General features: G+C 43.0%; 1 protein-coding gene across 1 annotated transcript in view; it reads right to left on the bottom strand.

Annotated features, from left to right (window-relative positions):
* The window catches only part of CEP85L (centrosomal protein 85L), a 118,358-nt gene extending 108,879 nt beyond the window's left edge, over nt 1-9,479 (bottom strand). The window contains 4 exon segments of the mRNA XM_075707716.1: nt 7,762-7,810; nt 7,812-8,038; nt 8,041-8,128; nt 9,474-9,479. Of these exon segments, the coding sequence (XP_075563831.1) occupies nt 7,762-7,810; nt 7,812-8,038; nt 8,041-8,128; nt 9,474-9,479 (370 nt within the window).
* Between the last annotated feature and the right edge of the window lie 9,623 nt (nt 9,480-19,102).

The following is a 19,102-nucleotide window of genomic DNA, read 5'->3' as shown; positions in this document are numbered from 1 at the left end:
CGTTTATGTTTACTCATCATAGCTGTAAGATCATTACTGCTGAAAGATTAAAGAAAACCTCACTTTGGTGTGTGTTTCGTGCCCAACAATTCCTTGTCAATAAGTATTCTATTTTTTTTTTTCAACTGCTGGAAAGATGGCACAAATAGTGAGAAAAGGAAGTAGAGGCAGGGGAACTTAAAATGCAAAAAAAACCTTTCCAAAAAGTAGACACAAGAGCAGATGTCATACTTTGACATATTTATATAGGTTTTAAAAAAAAAGCTGACGGTCAGCTGATAGAATGGTGCAACAGCAGCCTCCTTCAATCAAAGGTGAAGGAAAAGATAAGCTGGATTCATTCAGTCTGATATCCTGACACAATAAAAAGAACCAGGCACGTAAGTGTTCCTTGCAGACACAGGCAAAAAGAAAACTTATATGGACAAATAAATACTCTTGAAAATAACGTTAAAAAAATGGCATCCCAACCCTGACACCTAGACAAATATTTGCTAGGTGCAATCCATCTCCATGATCCTTCTGCAAAAACAAATTGCAACTCTTACTAATACAAATGTCCAAAACAAGTTCCAGGTCTACAGTGCAACCTCTTCTCTTCCAAGATGAGCAGTACACTGGTAAGAGAGCGTTTCTAATGCTTGCAGGGAAGATGGCCAGATGACAGTTTCAGGACCCTTTTCACAAACACTCTGGAGGTGGTGGAAGCTCACGGCTCTACCAGCTGGCCGTGAACTGAGGTACCAGAAGGTCCTAGTCCCTCCTCTCACATGAATGCAGCTGAGAGTAGGCGGATGATACAGCTTAATCTAAGCACAAAAAGGAGCAGGGCAAAGTGGGATGAAATGACAGCCCTAACTACTGATTTTTTACATTTCAGTTTCTCAAAAGCACTTTAGAATGTCAGATAGCTAAAGTATGATTCATCCTGAGGACTCATATCCTTTATTAGTGTGCTCTCTTGACAGAGCCTGCAAGCTATTTAACTAAGTTCTCCTAGTTTTTCAGTTGGAAACTGATTAGAGCAATGCTAAGTATGAAGAAAGATAAAAATGTACAGATATAGAGGGAAGCAGGGAAAGAAAAACAGCAATGCAAGAGCTTAAGCAGAAGAATATTGAGAGAGACCTTTTTACCAGCATTTTTACTTGTACAGCCTGATAACTTACTGTCTGGCATACAAAGGCCCATGCCTGTCCTCTGTACTATTCATGTGCAAAAGAATCCACTTACTAGAGAGAGGAAAAAAAAAATCATAAAATAGTAGAGGAGAAAAATGAAAGTAGAAGAGAGAAACTCAAAGAAGAAAATCGTCAAAATACAATCCTCAAAGTAAACACACGCCTGACTAGCAGTACTAATTAGAAGAGGCTGACTAGGGTCATATTTTAAGGAATATAAACCTGTGCTCCAATTTCTTAAGAGACCTAAATTTTAAGTAGATTGTGTCACCAAACCTCCGGCTGCTTTTGCCTCTGAAACGCCTTAATAAAAGTTAAACCCTTCCCCCCTCCTCCCCCAAGAAGTGGCTAAATGTACAATCTCTCACATAGATAATTATATCTATAAAACCTTTGTCTTCTACACAAAACAGTATTTCAGTATGAACTTTCACAAGTTACAATTTTTTATTACTTTACAAATGTGTATGGCACTGTACAACAAGTTACACGGTTTCTCATGCAGGGAAGTATGCAATCTAGAAGAAAGAACGGGAACTAAGAAGAATAAATACGTCAGTTTGACAGATGAGCCTCAGAGGATCTTGCCATGGCAGTTAAAGACATAATCAGGTAGCTCCCTCTCTACCAACGCCCCCCCACCAGAGTCCATAGAAAGCAAGAGGTGCCCAGCTCTGTCTTTGCACCAAAGAGTCCAGCTAGCTACCTTATGCCGCTGGCTAAAATGGGTTTGAGCTGAGAATGCTGTTTGACATCAGAGCTAATCGGATCTAGTGGTCAGCTGCTACGCAGAGGCTGCTCACCTTTCCCAGCCACATATTCGCTTTTGCTTCCCCAGCATATGCCCTGCCACTCCAGACCCCACAGAAAGTGGTTCAGGAACAAACTGTCCCCGCTTACAAAAAAGGTTATCCGCTAATTTGATTTCCTAAGCTGGCTCAGCAAGGGGTCAGACTAGAAGCAGTGCCAGGGAGGGAGTGGGAACGTACAGGCACACTTCTGATGCCTAGCAGCAACTAGCTAGTAACTAGGCTTATCCCTACTGCCAAATTGCACATTAAGGCAGATTCTAAACTGGAGCGAGATAGGCATAAATCTCTGCTGGCTTCACTGTGGAGGACAAATCTGTTCAACTACCAGAAAGCTGTGTTCAACACAGCATTCTGCTAGCTAAAAAGGTAGCAAAATCCTTAGGCTGACACAGTATGTAATAATGGACTCTGCCTCCCTGATTTCTATTCTAGAAAGTATGTAAAACAAGAACTCAAATTTGTAACTCGCTTTATAATTTCTATACAGACAGCATTTAGCCGTAGTTATTTAATATCAACCCAATGATGAAATTCCTACCCCTGTCAGGAAGGAAAGAGGTTTACTTTCATTTCATCACTGACAGGAGCAAGACCAGGAATTCAGTCCAATTGTTGATGGCACTCCTGTGAGTTTTCTGCTTCCAGATAGAGCATTTGCATAAAACAGAGCTTCAAAATACAAACTGCAGATGTTTCTTATTTCATGTTTGGCACACAAACTACATATATTACCTCATGCCTGCTATGCTGGCTCGCCTCTTTTGTCTTTGGATTCAATGCACTATTCACCCCATAGAAACACAAAATTATATTCTTAGTTTCCATTCACTTCCATATAGTAACTGCACAGGAGAAGGCTAACTTGGAAAGTTTAACACTTACAATATGAAGAGGGGAACGTCTAGGAAAATAAACACATTAAGTTATGCTTAAAAGTTTATATTAACTTCGAACAGCAAGCCCTCAGGACATGCAGTCAGTTCCTAGAGTCTGTTAAAAAGCTGTACACTTGTAGGTGACCAGCTGAATCCTTCTCCTATCAAAAAAAAGCTAATGATCGCAGATTATCATCTACGTTTCAGCCCTTCTTGCAGCTTAGCTTTATTGGCATTCAAAACCACGATCAGGTAAGTTTTTCTCCAAATTGTTTGTCATTCCAACATTTTTCTTACAGAATTACCTTTGTCCTCCCTCCTTCTGTTTAAAGAGTTAATTCAATCTCCTCTATGCATGGGGAAAAGTGAAGTAATCACAGCTGCTAGAATGAGTCAAAAAAATACTAAATGGTTTTAAGCAGTTCCCACATTTACCAAAGCAGATCAAATAAAGGAGTCTAGCAGTCTTACTTTTTTCAAAAAAGAGCATAATTTCTCTCCTTGTAATCAGGTATCAGATCTAAAGATATCCTTGACGCTAAAATAAATAGTGAAGACAGACCAAAAGAAAAAAAAAAATTTTCACTGAAACATTTTGCTCAACTATAACAATGCTAGAATTTTTTCCATCCTTTTTCAAAGAGGTCTAATGTGTGTTATACACACAACAGGATCTACTTTAGTATGGATGTACCAGAGACCAAGGCTCCAGACTGTAGTTTTAGTCCATGCTACCAGAGTATGCACATCATGTAATGGAGTTCCCATTGTTACATTTGGGTTAAAAGGATGACATTCTGGCTTCACTTAAGTCATTAGGAGATTTTCCTCACAAACTTCCAATCCTCATGTCACAAGACACAGCTTTTCCCCAGCTCAGCTTCTCCTCACACCTATTCACTATAAGCAAGGACAATACTCTGGAATTTAAAAAAAAGAGCAGCAGTTAAAAAAAAAAAAAGGCAAACACCACCTTCACTGTACACCATCAACCCTACCTAGGATACTTCCAGTCAAAACCAGTACTTCTTGTGTTTCCATCTTCACAATCACTTTTGATGTAAAACTTTACATTATAATAATTCTACTGACCACACAAAAGCCCTTGTTCAATCAATTTGCTATTTCAGACCACGACGTGAACAGAAAGAGGTTAAGATTGCCACTGTTACCTTTGTTTTCCGTGAAGTCTCTAGCAAAACTGATGAAGTTTAAAGTAATGGTATTTTCAGTGCTTCTAGCTGGGTCACTATACTCCCACTTTGGTTTTTTTATTACCCACAGAACCATCGGGTCTTTCATCAGTGCCAGTCACTGAACTTTTATACAAAGCATTAATTCTCAACTATAAGAACATGTCCAAAGGTTCAGAATTGCCAAAAGGTATAAACAGCTTTGCAGTAGAGTAGGCATTCAGGAGAGAAGATACCATCTTTTAAAGAAATACAGACTTGAAAAAAAAGGTCTTATTTATTCCGAAACATTTGAAAAAGTTGCAGCTTTCCACACCATCTGGAAACTATGTTACAAAAGGAGTAAAACAGACATTAAAAAAATAATGATACCTTATAAGGAATCTCAGATCTGACTCCAGGACGATTCAAGAATGTTTCTTGTCTGAATACTACACCACCGGTCTCTTCACATATTAGGAAGTTGAAAGTTTGAAAAACATAATTTGCTTTTCTACTTCCATTTGCTAAGTCTACTTCAGGTATTTTCATCAATAAAGAGGCAGCATGACTTTTCCTTGACACTACTTGCACTGCCCTTCCTCAGCAAGGCTGAGATAGTCTCCTACTACCTCTCCAGTCATTATCCATTATTCTGGACCCAATTCAACCTGTATGCGAGTCCACTAATCGGTGGAAGCTACACTGTCCAGTGGAATTAATGTCACTTTTTCCTGATTCTCTCTCTTAATCTTCCTTGGCCTTCATGGTAAGTCTGAGGATTAACTATATACATCCTGATGTCACTAGCAGTGGCAAAGCAAGATTGTGCTAGGAGATTTTTCCACTATCCATCAGCTGACTGAAGAGCCAGCTCATTTCACTCCAGGTATTCCGCACCCGCCTGACCCCAGCATAGATGCTTCCTGCAGTGATGTCTCACACAAGGGTCAGGCAACTGTAAATCCCCCCTTCAGTATTTCTTTAACCTGAGTATTCTCCTGGTCCAGCTCCCTGAATTAGCTTGCCGTAAGGTTGAAAAAGTGCTGGAGTGGGCACATGGGAAACTGTAAGGATGCATACATGAGTGGAGGTACCCAGAAGGGTGGGAGCAACTACCGACTAGATTATCTTAGCTGTAAAATGAAATCATGCCCTGCAATCCACCTACAAACACCGCTTCAGGCAAAAGGAGGAGTTTACCTGTCACATCTTCCCACATCTCAGGGACTAACACACCTCGAAAGAAAAAAGAAAAAAAATTCTTAACACTTGCCCTTCTTTTATTCATGTTAATGCATCCTTTTACAGAAGGGCCATTCAATTCTCAAAAAACAGCAAAGGTCCCTGGGGCATGAGGACAGAAAGATGCAGTGCCACTTATGGCATGGCTGGCTGTGGAGAAATAGGTTGCTTGAGCGTAGCCATGCAATCAACAGGATGTTCAAGCCTGGGCAACCAAGCCAGATGCTGCAGGGAACAGCGCCCGGGGAAACCTAGCGCCCTCAGGTGTAATTCCACAGGGGTCAGCAGTTTCAGGGCACATGAGGGATGATGGGTCAGGACTAACACAAACCTAAGCACGCTTGTGAGCATATTTACCCAAGTTATTCCCTGCTGCACGTTCTCCTCCTCTTCTCCAGCCACCCACCTCTGGGCCTCTGCAGCCAATCTGCAGTCTCCCATGTGCCACATTTAGAACCTCCTCAGCTTGCCCTAGACAGCAAAAAACTCCCATGTGGGAGCCTAAGACAGAAACCAGAACTTTATTATACTTCAGCATACCTTCCCACACCTTCCCCCAGTGTTGGGAATAAACTTTAGGGCTAGATATAGTATTATTCCAGGTCTACAAAAAGAAATACTCAAAACACAATGGCTTCCTTCTTCAGAAGTTGTTGCGGGTGCAGGTGCCCAGGTGCTGGTGGGGGGCTGCAGGGCAGCCTCTGTGAGGTGGAGCTGGGGCTGCCCCATCCCAGAGTCAGCCAGTTCCAGCGGACCCACCCCAGGGCACAGCTGAGCCCCGCAGCCAAAATGGCAGTGCCTCAGGGAAAGCGTGTGTAAGGAAAGACAAAACAATGCCCGGGAGCAATGAGTGAGGGGGGAAAAAAGCGTGAGAAAGAGCCCTGCGAGCCCGGAGGTGAGAGCAGAGGGGAGGAGGAGAAGGAGCAGGAGCTCTGGGCACCTGAGCAGACATTCCCTGTCAGCCCCCAGAGAGACCAGGCCGGAGCAGGGGAACAGCGTGAGGAGGAAGGAGTGTGGAGAGGAGCTGCTATGGACTGACCCCATGGTCAAATCTCTTTTGCCCGTGATGGTAACTGGTAATAAAATCTCCCTGCCTTCATCTCGACTCACAAGCTTTTCCATCCTATTTTCTCTCCCATCTCACTGAGGAGGGGGAGCGAGCGGCTGGGTGGGCATCTAGCAGCCAGCCAAGGTTAACCTACTGCAGAAGTCAGTAAGAAAGACGCTTTTTAAATCACACAGCAAATACACTGAACATGTTTTAAAGCTAATCGCAACCACAATGAGACTCTTTTATTGTCCGTGTACAATTTCAAGACACATTTGGGCATCTGAGAGACTACTGACAACTACAACCAGGTCAGCACTTTTTCAGCCAAAAAAGAACCAGCACGGGAATTAACTATTAGTTTAACTCTCCAACTATTAGACCACAGGCAAGTTGTATGATAAAAACAAGCATCCAAAGAACACAGAAGGCAGAGCACCTGATAATGAACAAGTGTAATACTATCCCTCTCTTCCTTCACTAACCTGTCTACAATAAACAGGCTTTGCTTCCAACAATGGCAGATAATCACCTCTTGGCTAAAACCTCAAGTCATGCAAGAACTATTTGATTTAGGAGGCTTTCAGCTATTTTTACCACCATGCATTGTTATTGTTTTTGGCAACATCTCCGTATTTTGAAACGCATGGGTTCTTTAACAGGTATTACATGCCTGGCTAAAATCTTAGCATAAATAATTTGCAACTGTAACGAGCAGTATTTGGTGGACATAAATCCTAGGCGTTCTTTGGAGAAACTACAGGTGCTCTTACCCTAACTAGCACTTCCTTCACCACCATCCCCTAGTGCAGGCATGATGGCTCAGGCTGCTTTTTACTATGTACTTATTCTGTACAACTGTTTAAAATTAATGCATTCTTCTCAAAATCATTAAACTAATTACTACTTCCTTTAATTAAAAGTTTTAAAAGCACAGAATTACTGAAAACACAGGTCTATATTCAGTCAGTAAATGTTTAACATACACTTAACATACAAGAGATTAAACAATTGCTAACCCCTAAGACCAACAATAAAATACACCCTTACATCTATCACTCTTTTCTTGCTAAGCAGTTAAGACATTCATGTTTTGTATGCACTAGAAGAGTGGCTACTATGTCCACAACAGTGAATTGACCAGAGGGAGGAAAAAAAAAGGCATTGTTTTTGAAGGGAAGCAACTCCTTTTCACCACCACTCAAACACAGAACGTCATTTCACGTCATCGCGATCTGTGAAAGATAGCAAAGGCCATTCTAGCAGCCGGTCTTGAGGCTGGAACACTATGTTTTTAAGCTCGGACAATCAATCTTTACAATGCACCATATACAGACGTGTGTATATATATACACACACTTATAACTCGTAAACAATTTGAAGTCTACACTTGGTAACACTAACTCACCATTTATTGCCTTGCCTAGCCTGAAAAGATAAACCTGCCTTCTCAAGATGTCCCAAGAGCTGTCACATCCCCAGCTGCAGACCTCCAACAGCACACCAATAAAACTTGCCACAGGAATGAAGCCATTGGATTTCTGTCCCCCCTCCACCCCAAATGATGAAAAGCAGGGTCACCGCCCCCATTCCCCCCACCCTGGCTATGTTGTGAAGCTGCCTGTGAACTCCATGGCTACCCCAAGGCAGTGGCACCCCACAAGCCTTACAATCTGTCGTGACCTTATTGCTGCTGACACTTTGTGACATCATTAAATAATCTTTCAGACCCACGTATGTCACGCTCACTGCCAACAAGGTTAAGTACGAGAACATGGCGACTTCTGAGATTTGCCTTATGAACAAATCACATTGCCATGGCTCTAGGAACAGAGGGATGCAGGCTATTATTTTTAAGGAGCATCAATCACATCCTTTTGAGCATGCACTTCTAGTTTTCACCACGTCTTGCTTTTGTCACCTAAACAGCTATTACCAGCCAAATTTCAGTAGTGGCCAACTATTGGTAATATTGGACAGCAGAGAGCAGCTTGACTAGAGGTGGTACAGCTTACTGAAATTAATAAATACTTGTTATTTCATTTTAAAGTGTGTTTGTTTCACTTTCCACAGGCATCTGTTGGAAACACATAGCCTAACTGAATGACTGCATGCCCCAGAGGAACAGCAAATCTAGATGAACACTTTCATATTCTTAAAAGTTATTAACCACTGTGCATTTCAAAGGATGGTCTAGATGAATAAGCAAAGGGCTTGAAACCCTGCATGTCCTTCACTGCAGTTATTTAAATTTCTGCAGCACAGTGGGTAACTGCTGTCTTTATAGAGGTATAAACTATGCTGCAAGGTTTACATAAACATTTAAATGTGTACAAGAAGACTGAAAGACTGTAAGTCAATCATACACATTCCAAAAATAGAAATTTAATTTTTCAGAACAGGTACTGAGACTGTGAGAAGCTGAATTTATTTTGCATGGGCAGCAAACTTTGTCATTGAATCCAAGAAGCAGCTATCTAAAAAAAAATCTCAGCAGCATGCAAACAAGACAGCACATTTTTTTCAGATAATACAGTCCTATTGAACTGAAAAGCAGGAACAATTTGGAAATGACAAGAGGGAATAAAACTGAAGGCCGCAAACCAAATAATCCCCAAGAAAGGTCCTTGCTCATTACATTTTAAGAAAATCAGAATTAATTTGCATCTATTACTGAAAATCTGATAATTCCCCTGTGTAAATAGTTACAGAATTCTTCAGTAGGCACGTAGCTTTATAAGGGAATTGTAAGGTTTTCAGCAAAAATAGGATTTCTAAATACCTATATCCATGGATAACTAAAATACTAGCAAAACGGAATGCTTTTCAGTAATAAACACAGCTTAACAGGAATACATAGTCATTAACTGTTATGCTCCCACACCAATATTTAAGAGACAATCAGAATCCATAGCAAGTAGTTGCCATTAAAGAACTAAATTTATCTCGGCAAAAGAAAAATTCCTTCAGCTTGAAAAATAAATGCTTAAACTTCTGCTTCCTAGTAGGACGCTACTGTTCTGCACGAAAATACTTTTCCCATGGATAGGCTCCTTTCCAAAAAAACTCAAGAAATCTAACCTGGCAATAATATATAATAGCACAGGATCTTCATAGCCATCATCCTTTTGCTAAAATACCTGCATGGAGCTAATTAACTTCCTTTTTTTTTTTTTTTCTATTTTTATTTTTAGAGGGATTAAAAACCTCGCAGAACAGCTTCTCCACTCTTTCAAAGTGAGGCTGATGAAGGAAGGGACTGCTATGTTGGAAGCCATAATGCACAAATCGTATCCCAAGGTTAAACCTTTATCTACTTGCTTTCTAATTACCCACCACCTTCTGTTAGTCTATCTTGCCTCAAATTAGAGATTATTCTACAAGTTTTGCTACCTTACGCTTCTACTGCTTTATAGATAAACATACGTTTTGAACTTCATATTAACCCTGAGTATTTAAAGGCAAGAGGGGATGGGGGAGGACAGAAAAGCAATATACAAAATTAGTTCTCAGACCTTAAAGACAATTCTGACAAACAAGCAAAAGTAAAACATTCATCCATTAACTGACTGATCAGAATTGATGACAAATTCAACACAGTACTAAAACACTTTATTTGACCCCACACAAAAGGGAAGACACTGTAACGAATGGCACAATCCAAAGTTTTCTGAAACAAATGAAAAATGAACACCAACAGTCTTTGTAACGGTCTGAAGCTAGCACCAGTGCGCACTTGTGATATAACCTTCCTGCCCCAAAACGCAAATAATCAAGAATTGAAACACCCTAAATTCCTGCAGTTTCCATCGAAACAACTGAAATCTCTGCACCTAGTGTTCAGAATACCCAGTATCTTTGCAAGCTGTAGCACAAAGATAACGTAACTCCATTCTTTTGCGGGAAGCATTTAAAAAAAAAAAAAAAAAACACCAAAAAAACGAAACCCCACCACACAACACTTCAACAGGGCAAACGTGTTATACATAGAAATTAATAACTTAATAGTAGTACAGAAAAAAGGAACAATGTCTTCTTTCACAATATAGGGACTGAAACATTAGGCTACTTGTAGAGATTCAGGCAGCTGCTGCGAATGTCTTAGCAGCTCTTGTATTTGCAAGAAAAACCCTGTCAGTCGAAAGCAAAACAATCCAGGCATTTAAATATATCAACTAACTGTACACATATTATGGAGTCATATTTTGCAATCCCCAAATTAAAACACGAATGCAAACTTCTGAAGGAAAAACAATTATTCCAACAGTTAAAAAATTATTCCAAGACTTGTAACGGCAGAGCCAAACCACAGACCTTCACAGTGATCAATTACTTCGGTAAGTCAAAACACCACAGAGTATCTGCAGGAACTCTGCCAGAGTAAAGCAGGTGAGATAGTTGGTAGTATTTTCAAATCCTGAAAAGGCCATCTAGAAGAGTCGGTACCGAGCCTTACCTGCCCAAAAGTAATGCTCGTACGGCTCTGCAAGCAAGTCACCTATTTTCCTCTGCCGGTTTTGACAGCCTTGACGGTGGAAAGTTAGCCCATCGCTTACAGATAGGATGTCTCCCCAGTAACAACCAAGCGTAAAATTTCAACGTATCCCTGCCAAGCTGCGGGAACTAGGCTCTAATTAATCCAGAGACAGAAAAGTGGTGCAGGGAAAAAAAAAAAAAAAAATAGGACTCGACCGATTTGTTGCAGTCTAAATTGAAAATGTAAAGTATAAAGGGAGGCACGCTTCCAGCCTCTGCCTAAGGGTATGATAAGAAAACAAGGCGGGGGGGGGGGGGGGGGAGGGTGCCCAAAAGAAGGAAAGGGGTTATGTAGGTTAAGCTCAGCTTTTATCATCCGCTGCAAGGTCCAGCTAAGTAAACACCGAGCACCCCGGCCGGCCGGCCCGATGCCGCCGACGCCGCCTCGGCCCCGAGGGCCGAGGCGGCGTCGGCGGCATCGGGCCGGCCCCCGCGCCCTCTCCGGGAGGCCCCGCCGCCACGTCCCCCCTCACGGAGCCGGGTCCGGGGGTGGGGGGGCCCGGCAGCGCTTCCCGCCCGCGGTGGGGAGGGAGCCGCTTCCACAGCCGTTTCTATGGAGACCCGGGAGTCGAGCGGGCCGAGGGAGGGGAAGCGGCGCGGCCCGCCCGCCCCACCGCCGCTGCCCCACCGCGGCGGGGCCCTTCTGCCTCCCGCTCCCGCCTCAAGCCCATCCCTTCCCGCCCCGCCGGGACGGGGCCGCGGGGCTCCTTACCCGCCCTGTAGCCGCGCAAGCTGAGCTGGGGGTGCAGCCCGCCCCACATGGTGCCGGGCCGGGGGTGGCGGGGGGGCTCTCCGGCGGGCGGCCGCGGCCCGGATGGCCGGCGGAGACGGCCGCTCCCGCTGCCGAAGGCGGTTAGCGAGGGGCTGCTGCCGCCGCGGCGGCGGCGGGGAGGGGGGCTTCTGCCTGCCCCAGGAGCGCCGCAGCCATGATGCCGGGCCGCGACCGCGGAGGGCGGTGGGACCTCGCCGCCCTCTCGCAGGCGACAAAACTTGCTTTATTGCGCTGCCGCCGCCGCGCCTGCCTCTCCGGCGCTGGGAGCGGGGCGGAGACAGGGGCGGGAGCCCCGCAGATGCCGCCGCCGCCGCTGTCGGGGACGGGCCGCTTACATAAGCCGGCCCACGGCGGGCAGCGCCGGCCCCCGGGGACGAGTCCGCCCGGCCCGGCCCGTAGGCCCCGACCCCGTCCCCCCGGCAGTGCCCGGCGAGGCGGCGCCCCCCACGCCCCGCTCAGGCCCCAGAGCTGGTTTGGGCGCTGCCGTCGGCCTCGGGTTTTTTAACTTCCTCGCCCGCTGGCCCCCAGGCTGCCCGGGCGGGGATAGCCCCCGGCCGGCCCCGCGCCTCCCGCCCGCCCAGCCGGGCCGGTTAGCGAGGGCCTGGGACTCTCGTCAGGGCACACACTTAATTGAGAGCCCACTTAATTGGGTGTAACGATAATTGGCAAAGAAAAGTGAAATGCCTTACTGCGGAATTACGGTGTTTGAAAAGCCCAAGGCCGGTACGTGCAGACCTGGTCGAGTTTATAACAAAATCACAACTTTCCTATAATTTCTTGTTTTAGTAAGAGAACAAGGTGGAAAGAAAGAAGAATCGCAACGTTCATTTGAACGATTAGTTCCACCAAAAGGTCCTCAGTATCATCATAAAGTTTAAGCCACAGGACTGGAAGCAAAATGCTCCTGTCAGCAATAATTCAAACCCAGTGAAAGGCTTCCCCCCGCACCCCTCCAAGCTGCTTTGAGTCTGCTCCAAATACTTCAAAAGAGAACTCTGCAACAGCAGCCTTCGTGTTTCTGTTGTTTGCAGCGGCAGCCCAGTGCTCCCCGTTGTAAACTACCTTCCGAGCCAGAGTACCCTGACTCGATCAGCAATCCACATTGTCAGAGAAAAACATAAAGAGAAGGAGAAAATACGTGGACAGCTTCTAACTTCAGTGTAACCGTCCCAGAATTACAAAACCCATCACCACCAAGACAAGAAAAGCAAGGCTTTAGACAGCATTGCAGAGTATGATGGACCTGACAGCTTAGGGAGGTGAGGTGAAACAGGAGCAGTTCTGGATTCATGTGGAAGCATTCACAATCAATAAATAAAATCTGTATTCAAACACTTCCTGCTGACCGGATGCATTTTTAATTAGTAGCTGATGATCAGAGAATAGCTTTTATCTCTTTGGAAAGTTATATTTCAGCACAAGTCATATTTTATTTATGCCTAGCTAGGTATTCATAATGTACTCCGTAAAAGAGAGGCCTCAGAACTACTGGAATGAGCACGTAGAAATGCTGCATATCGTTATTTCATCCTCTTTCTTATCCGTGTAAAACCCTTACATACTCACAGAAGACCTGACACGACGTGCATTCCTCACCAGCTTGTTTTAACTATGGAGCGTAACTGTCACTAGGTTTTTTGAAGGTAGAGTTGTGGAAACACAGGATTTAAAAAGTTAGTAAATACTGAATAGAAACCCAAATACTAAAACTCCACGAGATCCCATCACAACCTTCAGACTGTTGCTAGAGGTCCTCTGAATGATAAAAGGGTCGAAGCATTTTCAACCACAATTACGGGCTTACAGTAGAAGACCAATGCAGGAAACTAAATTATCATTGATAACACCTCAATGAAGTTGTCCAGCCTTTCAACCCTGAAGCCAACTTCAGTATTGAAGAATGTTAGTGAGAGCACGGTAGGTAAACGTGAATATAAGAAAAAAGAAAAGCTAAAGTATCTTGTGAAACACTCAAGGCCAAGAAACCTGTAAAACAGCTTAGTTCAAGACCTCTTTAAATGACTTGTCTGCGTGTAACATTTGTTGCATGCTATTTTGTCGAGTTTGCTAAACTTTGGATAAGCATGCATGCTTAGCACATTCACAGTGAGCTGTGAGGAAGCTGAATATCAAGAAGGGGAAGGCATCTAGCAGCAGGCGAGGAGTAAAATTACCTCATCACTGCTGAGCTCTGGAGTTTGTGATGCTGTCCTGTAATGCAGCTGCAAGAATCCAGAGGCATGTCATGACCCCAGAAAGCTGCATGCCTGGAAAAAGTGCGCTAACAGTTCTTCCATCTCCTAATAAATGTCACTGCAGCAGTGTTTTTATGTACCTTGGTATTGTCGTTCCTGGAAACTTTACAGTTTCCTATGTATCTCCTGTCTACTCGTGAACAATACCACAGAGGAAAAAAGCAGATAAAAAGGCCAAGATGAGGGTGGCAGAACGCAACCAGGTAGTCTGGCTGAATCACCTCCGACAACGCTGCTTGCAGGGGAGGTTGACTCAGCAACGCCATGTCTTCCAAGATGTCCCCGCTGGGGCATCAGTCCTTTGACAGTGCTACTGCTCAGAGCAGAAAGAAAAAAAAACCCATGCTTAAATTTAAGCAGTCAGATAACAGAACCTGAGACACGTTCATCATTTTGATTGGATTTTAAGTTATTTTTACAGAAACTGAATGTAATTAGTAAAGCTTTTTCGCTACGAATAACCTCCTCAGTGTATCTGTCTGGAAGCCGGGCCAAACTGAAGCCAGTAGTTTTACTCTATAAATAAATTTAGCTTGTTAATGCTTTATTCACTATCCAGCAATGTTTTACATCTGCAGTCTGCTTATGTACACAGTTCTAGACCGGGAGCAGTATTTGTTTCAGATTTTCAAGAACCTCTTGAAAAAGTGTGCTAACTGGCTTGGACCTCCTGCAGAGATGAGTTTGTGCTATTTAACACTGCTGAAGCAAGCCCCTGCTTTCACGTGAATCTCAACTTGGCAACGCAGCAGGCGCTGAGGACATCCCAAGCCCTTTTCTTAACAAGCCTCTCTTGTGCCACCTGTGAGGCCCAACCGTGCAGAGCTGGTGGGTAGTACTGGCTCCGGTCCGTTCTAAGTACGTTTGTCCCTCTGCACCTGATGAAGCCTACCTACACTCAGATGATTTGCATTAGCTTATCACCTCTTACATCTCTTGGGTTGATAAGAATTAGGAGCGTGGCAATCTGTGTTCCAGTAGTGCCCCACTCCAGAGGGGTATGGAGGTCTCGATACTCATAGCAAACGGCAGCGTGGGACACAGGAAAGCTCATGTAATCTTATACGGGAATCAACGGTAAGTGGAAACAGCCTGCATCCCCAGATAATTATGTGAAATGTGATGCTCCAGACAATGAATGGACTCGAGTTCTTATTGTCTGAAAAGCCTTCTCCCCACCTCTTTCCTCATGATTTTCTGACACAAACTCCATCCTCTTGGCAGACAGAATCAACGAAGAAAAATAACAATAGAAACTAACCGCTTAAGCATTGGTACTAGGCAGATGCTGTCTCATTAATGTCAGTTGCAGCACATCTTACCCAAGGGTTTGTGATCTATTTCCAGGTTGAGGAATCGCATCTCCATTTTTTTTTTCCCTGAGTAAAAACATAATGCTCTAAATGGAATGAAGCTGAAGCATAACGTCTGAAAGCAGCACTTTTCTTTGATTAAAGCCAGAAATGCGTTCAATATTTATTCTACACACTTCCTTTCACATTTTATAGAATTAAAAGATTATTAAAAAAACCTGAATGCTGAATAGCTAAACATTGTTCTAAGAGAATGCAGACTATTTCCCCTATCTAATTAAGATATCAAGCATGTGTGCATTCTATCAAAAAGCAACAGCGGCATTTTTGCAAGCACATCTATATTGTAAATTACTTTGAAATTAAAATCGCAAATTTTCAGTTATTGAGTTGCTTCACTAAGTACAGAAATCCTTTTCCTCCACCCACAACTTTTTCAGTGGAACACTGTGTCCTAGCAAAGTCTAAGCAGCCTTTAAGAAGCCTTAGAGCAATTCCTCCTGTTCTGCAAAAAATAACTATGTCTGTTACAAAGCGAGAGTTAAACTGTATTGGGTGGCACTGTAATTAAGAACAGATTAGCTTACCTAATAAACTGCACCCCTGCTGGTAGGGCAGGTTGGCCTACAAAAGACTGAAATGTTCCATTAAAATTACATTGCATGCGCTGTATAACATTAAAAATAAATTGGGTCACCTAATATCTGCAAAGCGGGCATCATGAAATAACACGGTGTATACAATGTTTTTATTTTTGCCTTTTCTACAAGAAAATGAGAGTGCATGTCTTTCACAAAGGAACACAACTTGATACCAATTTGAATCTGCTTTGCCCTGCGCTTTCAGTAACAGCTTATGCCATGAGAGAGAATAAAACCAAGCAGTTTGTTGTTACCATAGCTATGATTCATTACCAGCCTCCTGAAATTTCAGATTCTTCTTAATATTCCAGGTTTCAGAATCAGATTTTCTCCTGAGAATCTCAGCCTGAAAATGATTTCGTTTACATCATTGCTAGGAAACCCTTGGGAGTCAGGGATTTTATGTGGCTCATCACTGGTGGGCAGGACAAACACTTTTTTTTTTTTTGTCATATGATTTTAAAATAAGTCTAAGAGATTTAAATCAACTCTGTGTCATCAACTCTGATACCGCAGGAAGAAGAACACATGCAGGAGGTAGGATCCAGTGACATCTAACCTGTGACTTCTGAAGTTAGTCAGGAATTTCCCAGGTGTTTTCTTCTCAGAGGGAAAATTCTGAGTTCTGCTATTCTACCTTCCCTTTTCTCCATCCCCTACACTCCCAAAGGCAGTGGGGAAGAAGGGGAAATACAAATAACTTGGGCAGGGATGGAGAGAATATGTAAAGACCTACAGGCTGCAGGCAGGCCACCTTCTTCTCCCAGCCTTTCAGGGTTGGCTCCTAACACATTTAGAGCCAGGCTGCCTGTACTGGAGCAGCGAGCCTCTTCCCCTAGCCCCGGTGGGACTCAATAACACCTCTGATATCCTTTCAGGACATAACACTTCAACAAAAAGTATTTTTTAAAAATTGTTTCTCCTACTCATGTTGCATGACTTTTTTACAATCTCTCCAGTTCTCTTGTTCTTGAGCCCGCTTGAGTCACCTTCACTTTCTATGAAAGCACTATCTGATTTTAGGAGCACCCATCCTTTTTTTCCCAGTAGGTCTAAGACAAAAAGAGATAGCAAGCTGTAAATCCTCTTAAGAGAGAGGACCGAGGCCTCTTGGTGATATTCTACATCTGTTGTGATGCTGAAACATCTGGATGAAGGCCATACTTGAGACCTGTTGCAGTCTAAATGCTTCTTTGTAATAATTAATAGAAAATGATTATTTGGTGCTTGATAGTATTCTTTGGTATCCTTCAGAGAGAAAGACCAGCAAAATGAAGAAATGAAGGCACGAGATAACTGTGCTACCAGTCATCAGACCATGCAGGCAAAACGGCTATACCAAAACCCTTTTTGATCCAACTGCCACTGGCAATGCCCGACTTTTTTCAGCTGACCTTTTACTTCAAAGCAGTCTTGTTTGACTCCATGTTATACACAGACAAATGAGTGCAGAAGGATAAAGTCAATGACGCTACTACACAATAATTTGCAGATTTTTTTAAGCTGCTTTATGTAGGTTAAACTCCAGCTCAAATGTGAAGTAACTGCCATATTAGAAGCACAAAACAGTGTTTAGCCTGGCCTGTTTAAAACCTACCTGCTTTAAAAGTTAATCAAAAAGCATCCCCCTTGTATGCAGTCACGGAAACAAAGGATCAGACTGTGCAGTGACGTTTCCTGCTCCATCTCCACCTCAGCACAGAAAGGAATAAACCCTGTTTTCCTTTTGCAATTAACATGCTCACTGAATTATATAACTTTTGAGACATACAGAATTTAAATTACAAGTGACTGTATACAGGAAAGCCAAACATGCTACAGCACAACCAGCCAGCGATGCAACGTTGTATGAATACTTGGAAATGGAAATTTCTTCCAAGTGGCCATCATTATCTGCTTATAGCCTGAAATATGTAGTTTGTTTACTCCAAGTCAGAAATACAACCTACAAACATTACCAGTCAGAAAATTATCCGGTCACTTGTGTTTGAGCCAAACCCAGTATTGCTGCAAAGGGATGAAATTTCAGTAAAGTCAATGGAGTTATGCCAGTGCTCAGTTTAGTCAGCTCAGTGCTGTCATATGCCCATATGTAAAAGTCAGATGGAAAAATTTATTTCATGCTTTAACTATAAATACCATTAACTTCATGAAGCTCCCCGCCCCATTTTTTTCTCCATTGACTTTTATTCTACAACAATCACTGACATTGATTCTACAATAATTCACTACTATATACTATAATAATGTATCAGTATTATAATACTTTTGTTTTCTCTCAGCAGTGAGAGGTCCATGCCTAAAATGGCAGGGTATTCTATGCCGGTAGAATAAAATCCAGTTTAAAAGGACACTTGTAGACCCACCAGCACACCCGCTGCAGATGTCTCAGAACCAGCCCACTCCCTGTGCAATGCACCAGGGCCCGCAGCCATCGGTCGTGGCACTGCTGAGAATTTCCCAGTGTGCAGGACAGGGCAGCCTTAGAAAACACTCTGGTTTTGTTATGCCTGAGACAGCAAAGCACAATTTGCTTGTATCTTGTGCTTCATATCCTTCAGTCTTTTTAATAGCATCCTCATGTTAAATTAATAAACATACTTATTGGCACACACTTTTTTATACAAACCCAGTTCACCCAAGAAGGTAGAAAATGACTGAAATGCAAAAAGTGGACTGTACTAGTTCGTACTGACCACAGTGCCGATCAGATGTGTTTCACGGTACCTCAGGGTTTGTATATGACATACGTACAAATCCAGCACAGTATCCTTAGACTGTTTTGCTTTTGACTTAAAATTAACACAGACGAGAGTGTTTATTAAAAGTAACTTTGTGACTCTGGCTTGGCTGTAAGATTGTGCTCTAGTGTTCTACTTTTAACACACTGCTTGAGTGACCAAATTGATCTGGGAGGCGTTTTAGTAAACGTGCAACCTGATCTTTGGTCACAGAGAAAACAAGAAGAAATTGAGCTTCTAAGTGAACATGTAACTTTAAAGGTACATAAATAAAAGAAGCATAGAAGTTTTAAGTATTGCTGCTTAAATTCTTGGGGACTGTCCCATTAATTTAGGAGTCCCACGGTTTAAGAACTGCACATCACATAGCGCGCCGGTATACCATTCTAATACCTCAAATAAGAATATCTGGTTAAATCAATTAAAATTAAATTGAAGAATCATAATTCCAGTTTTCCAGTTAATGCAGGACAGTACGGTACAAATATGCTCTATACTTTGACCATTTAGT

This window comes from Pelecanus crispus, chromosome 3, assembly GCF_030463565.1.
Source record: "Pelecanus crispus isolate bPelCri1 chromosome 3, bPelCri1.pri, whole genome shotgun sequence".
NCBI lineage: Eukaryota > Metazoa > Chordata > Aves > Pelecaniformes > Pelecanidae > Pelecanus > Pelecanus crispus.
Note: the sequence above shows the minus strand (reverse complement) of the source record. Positions and strands in the feature narration are given on the sequence as shown.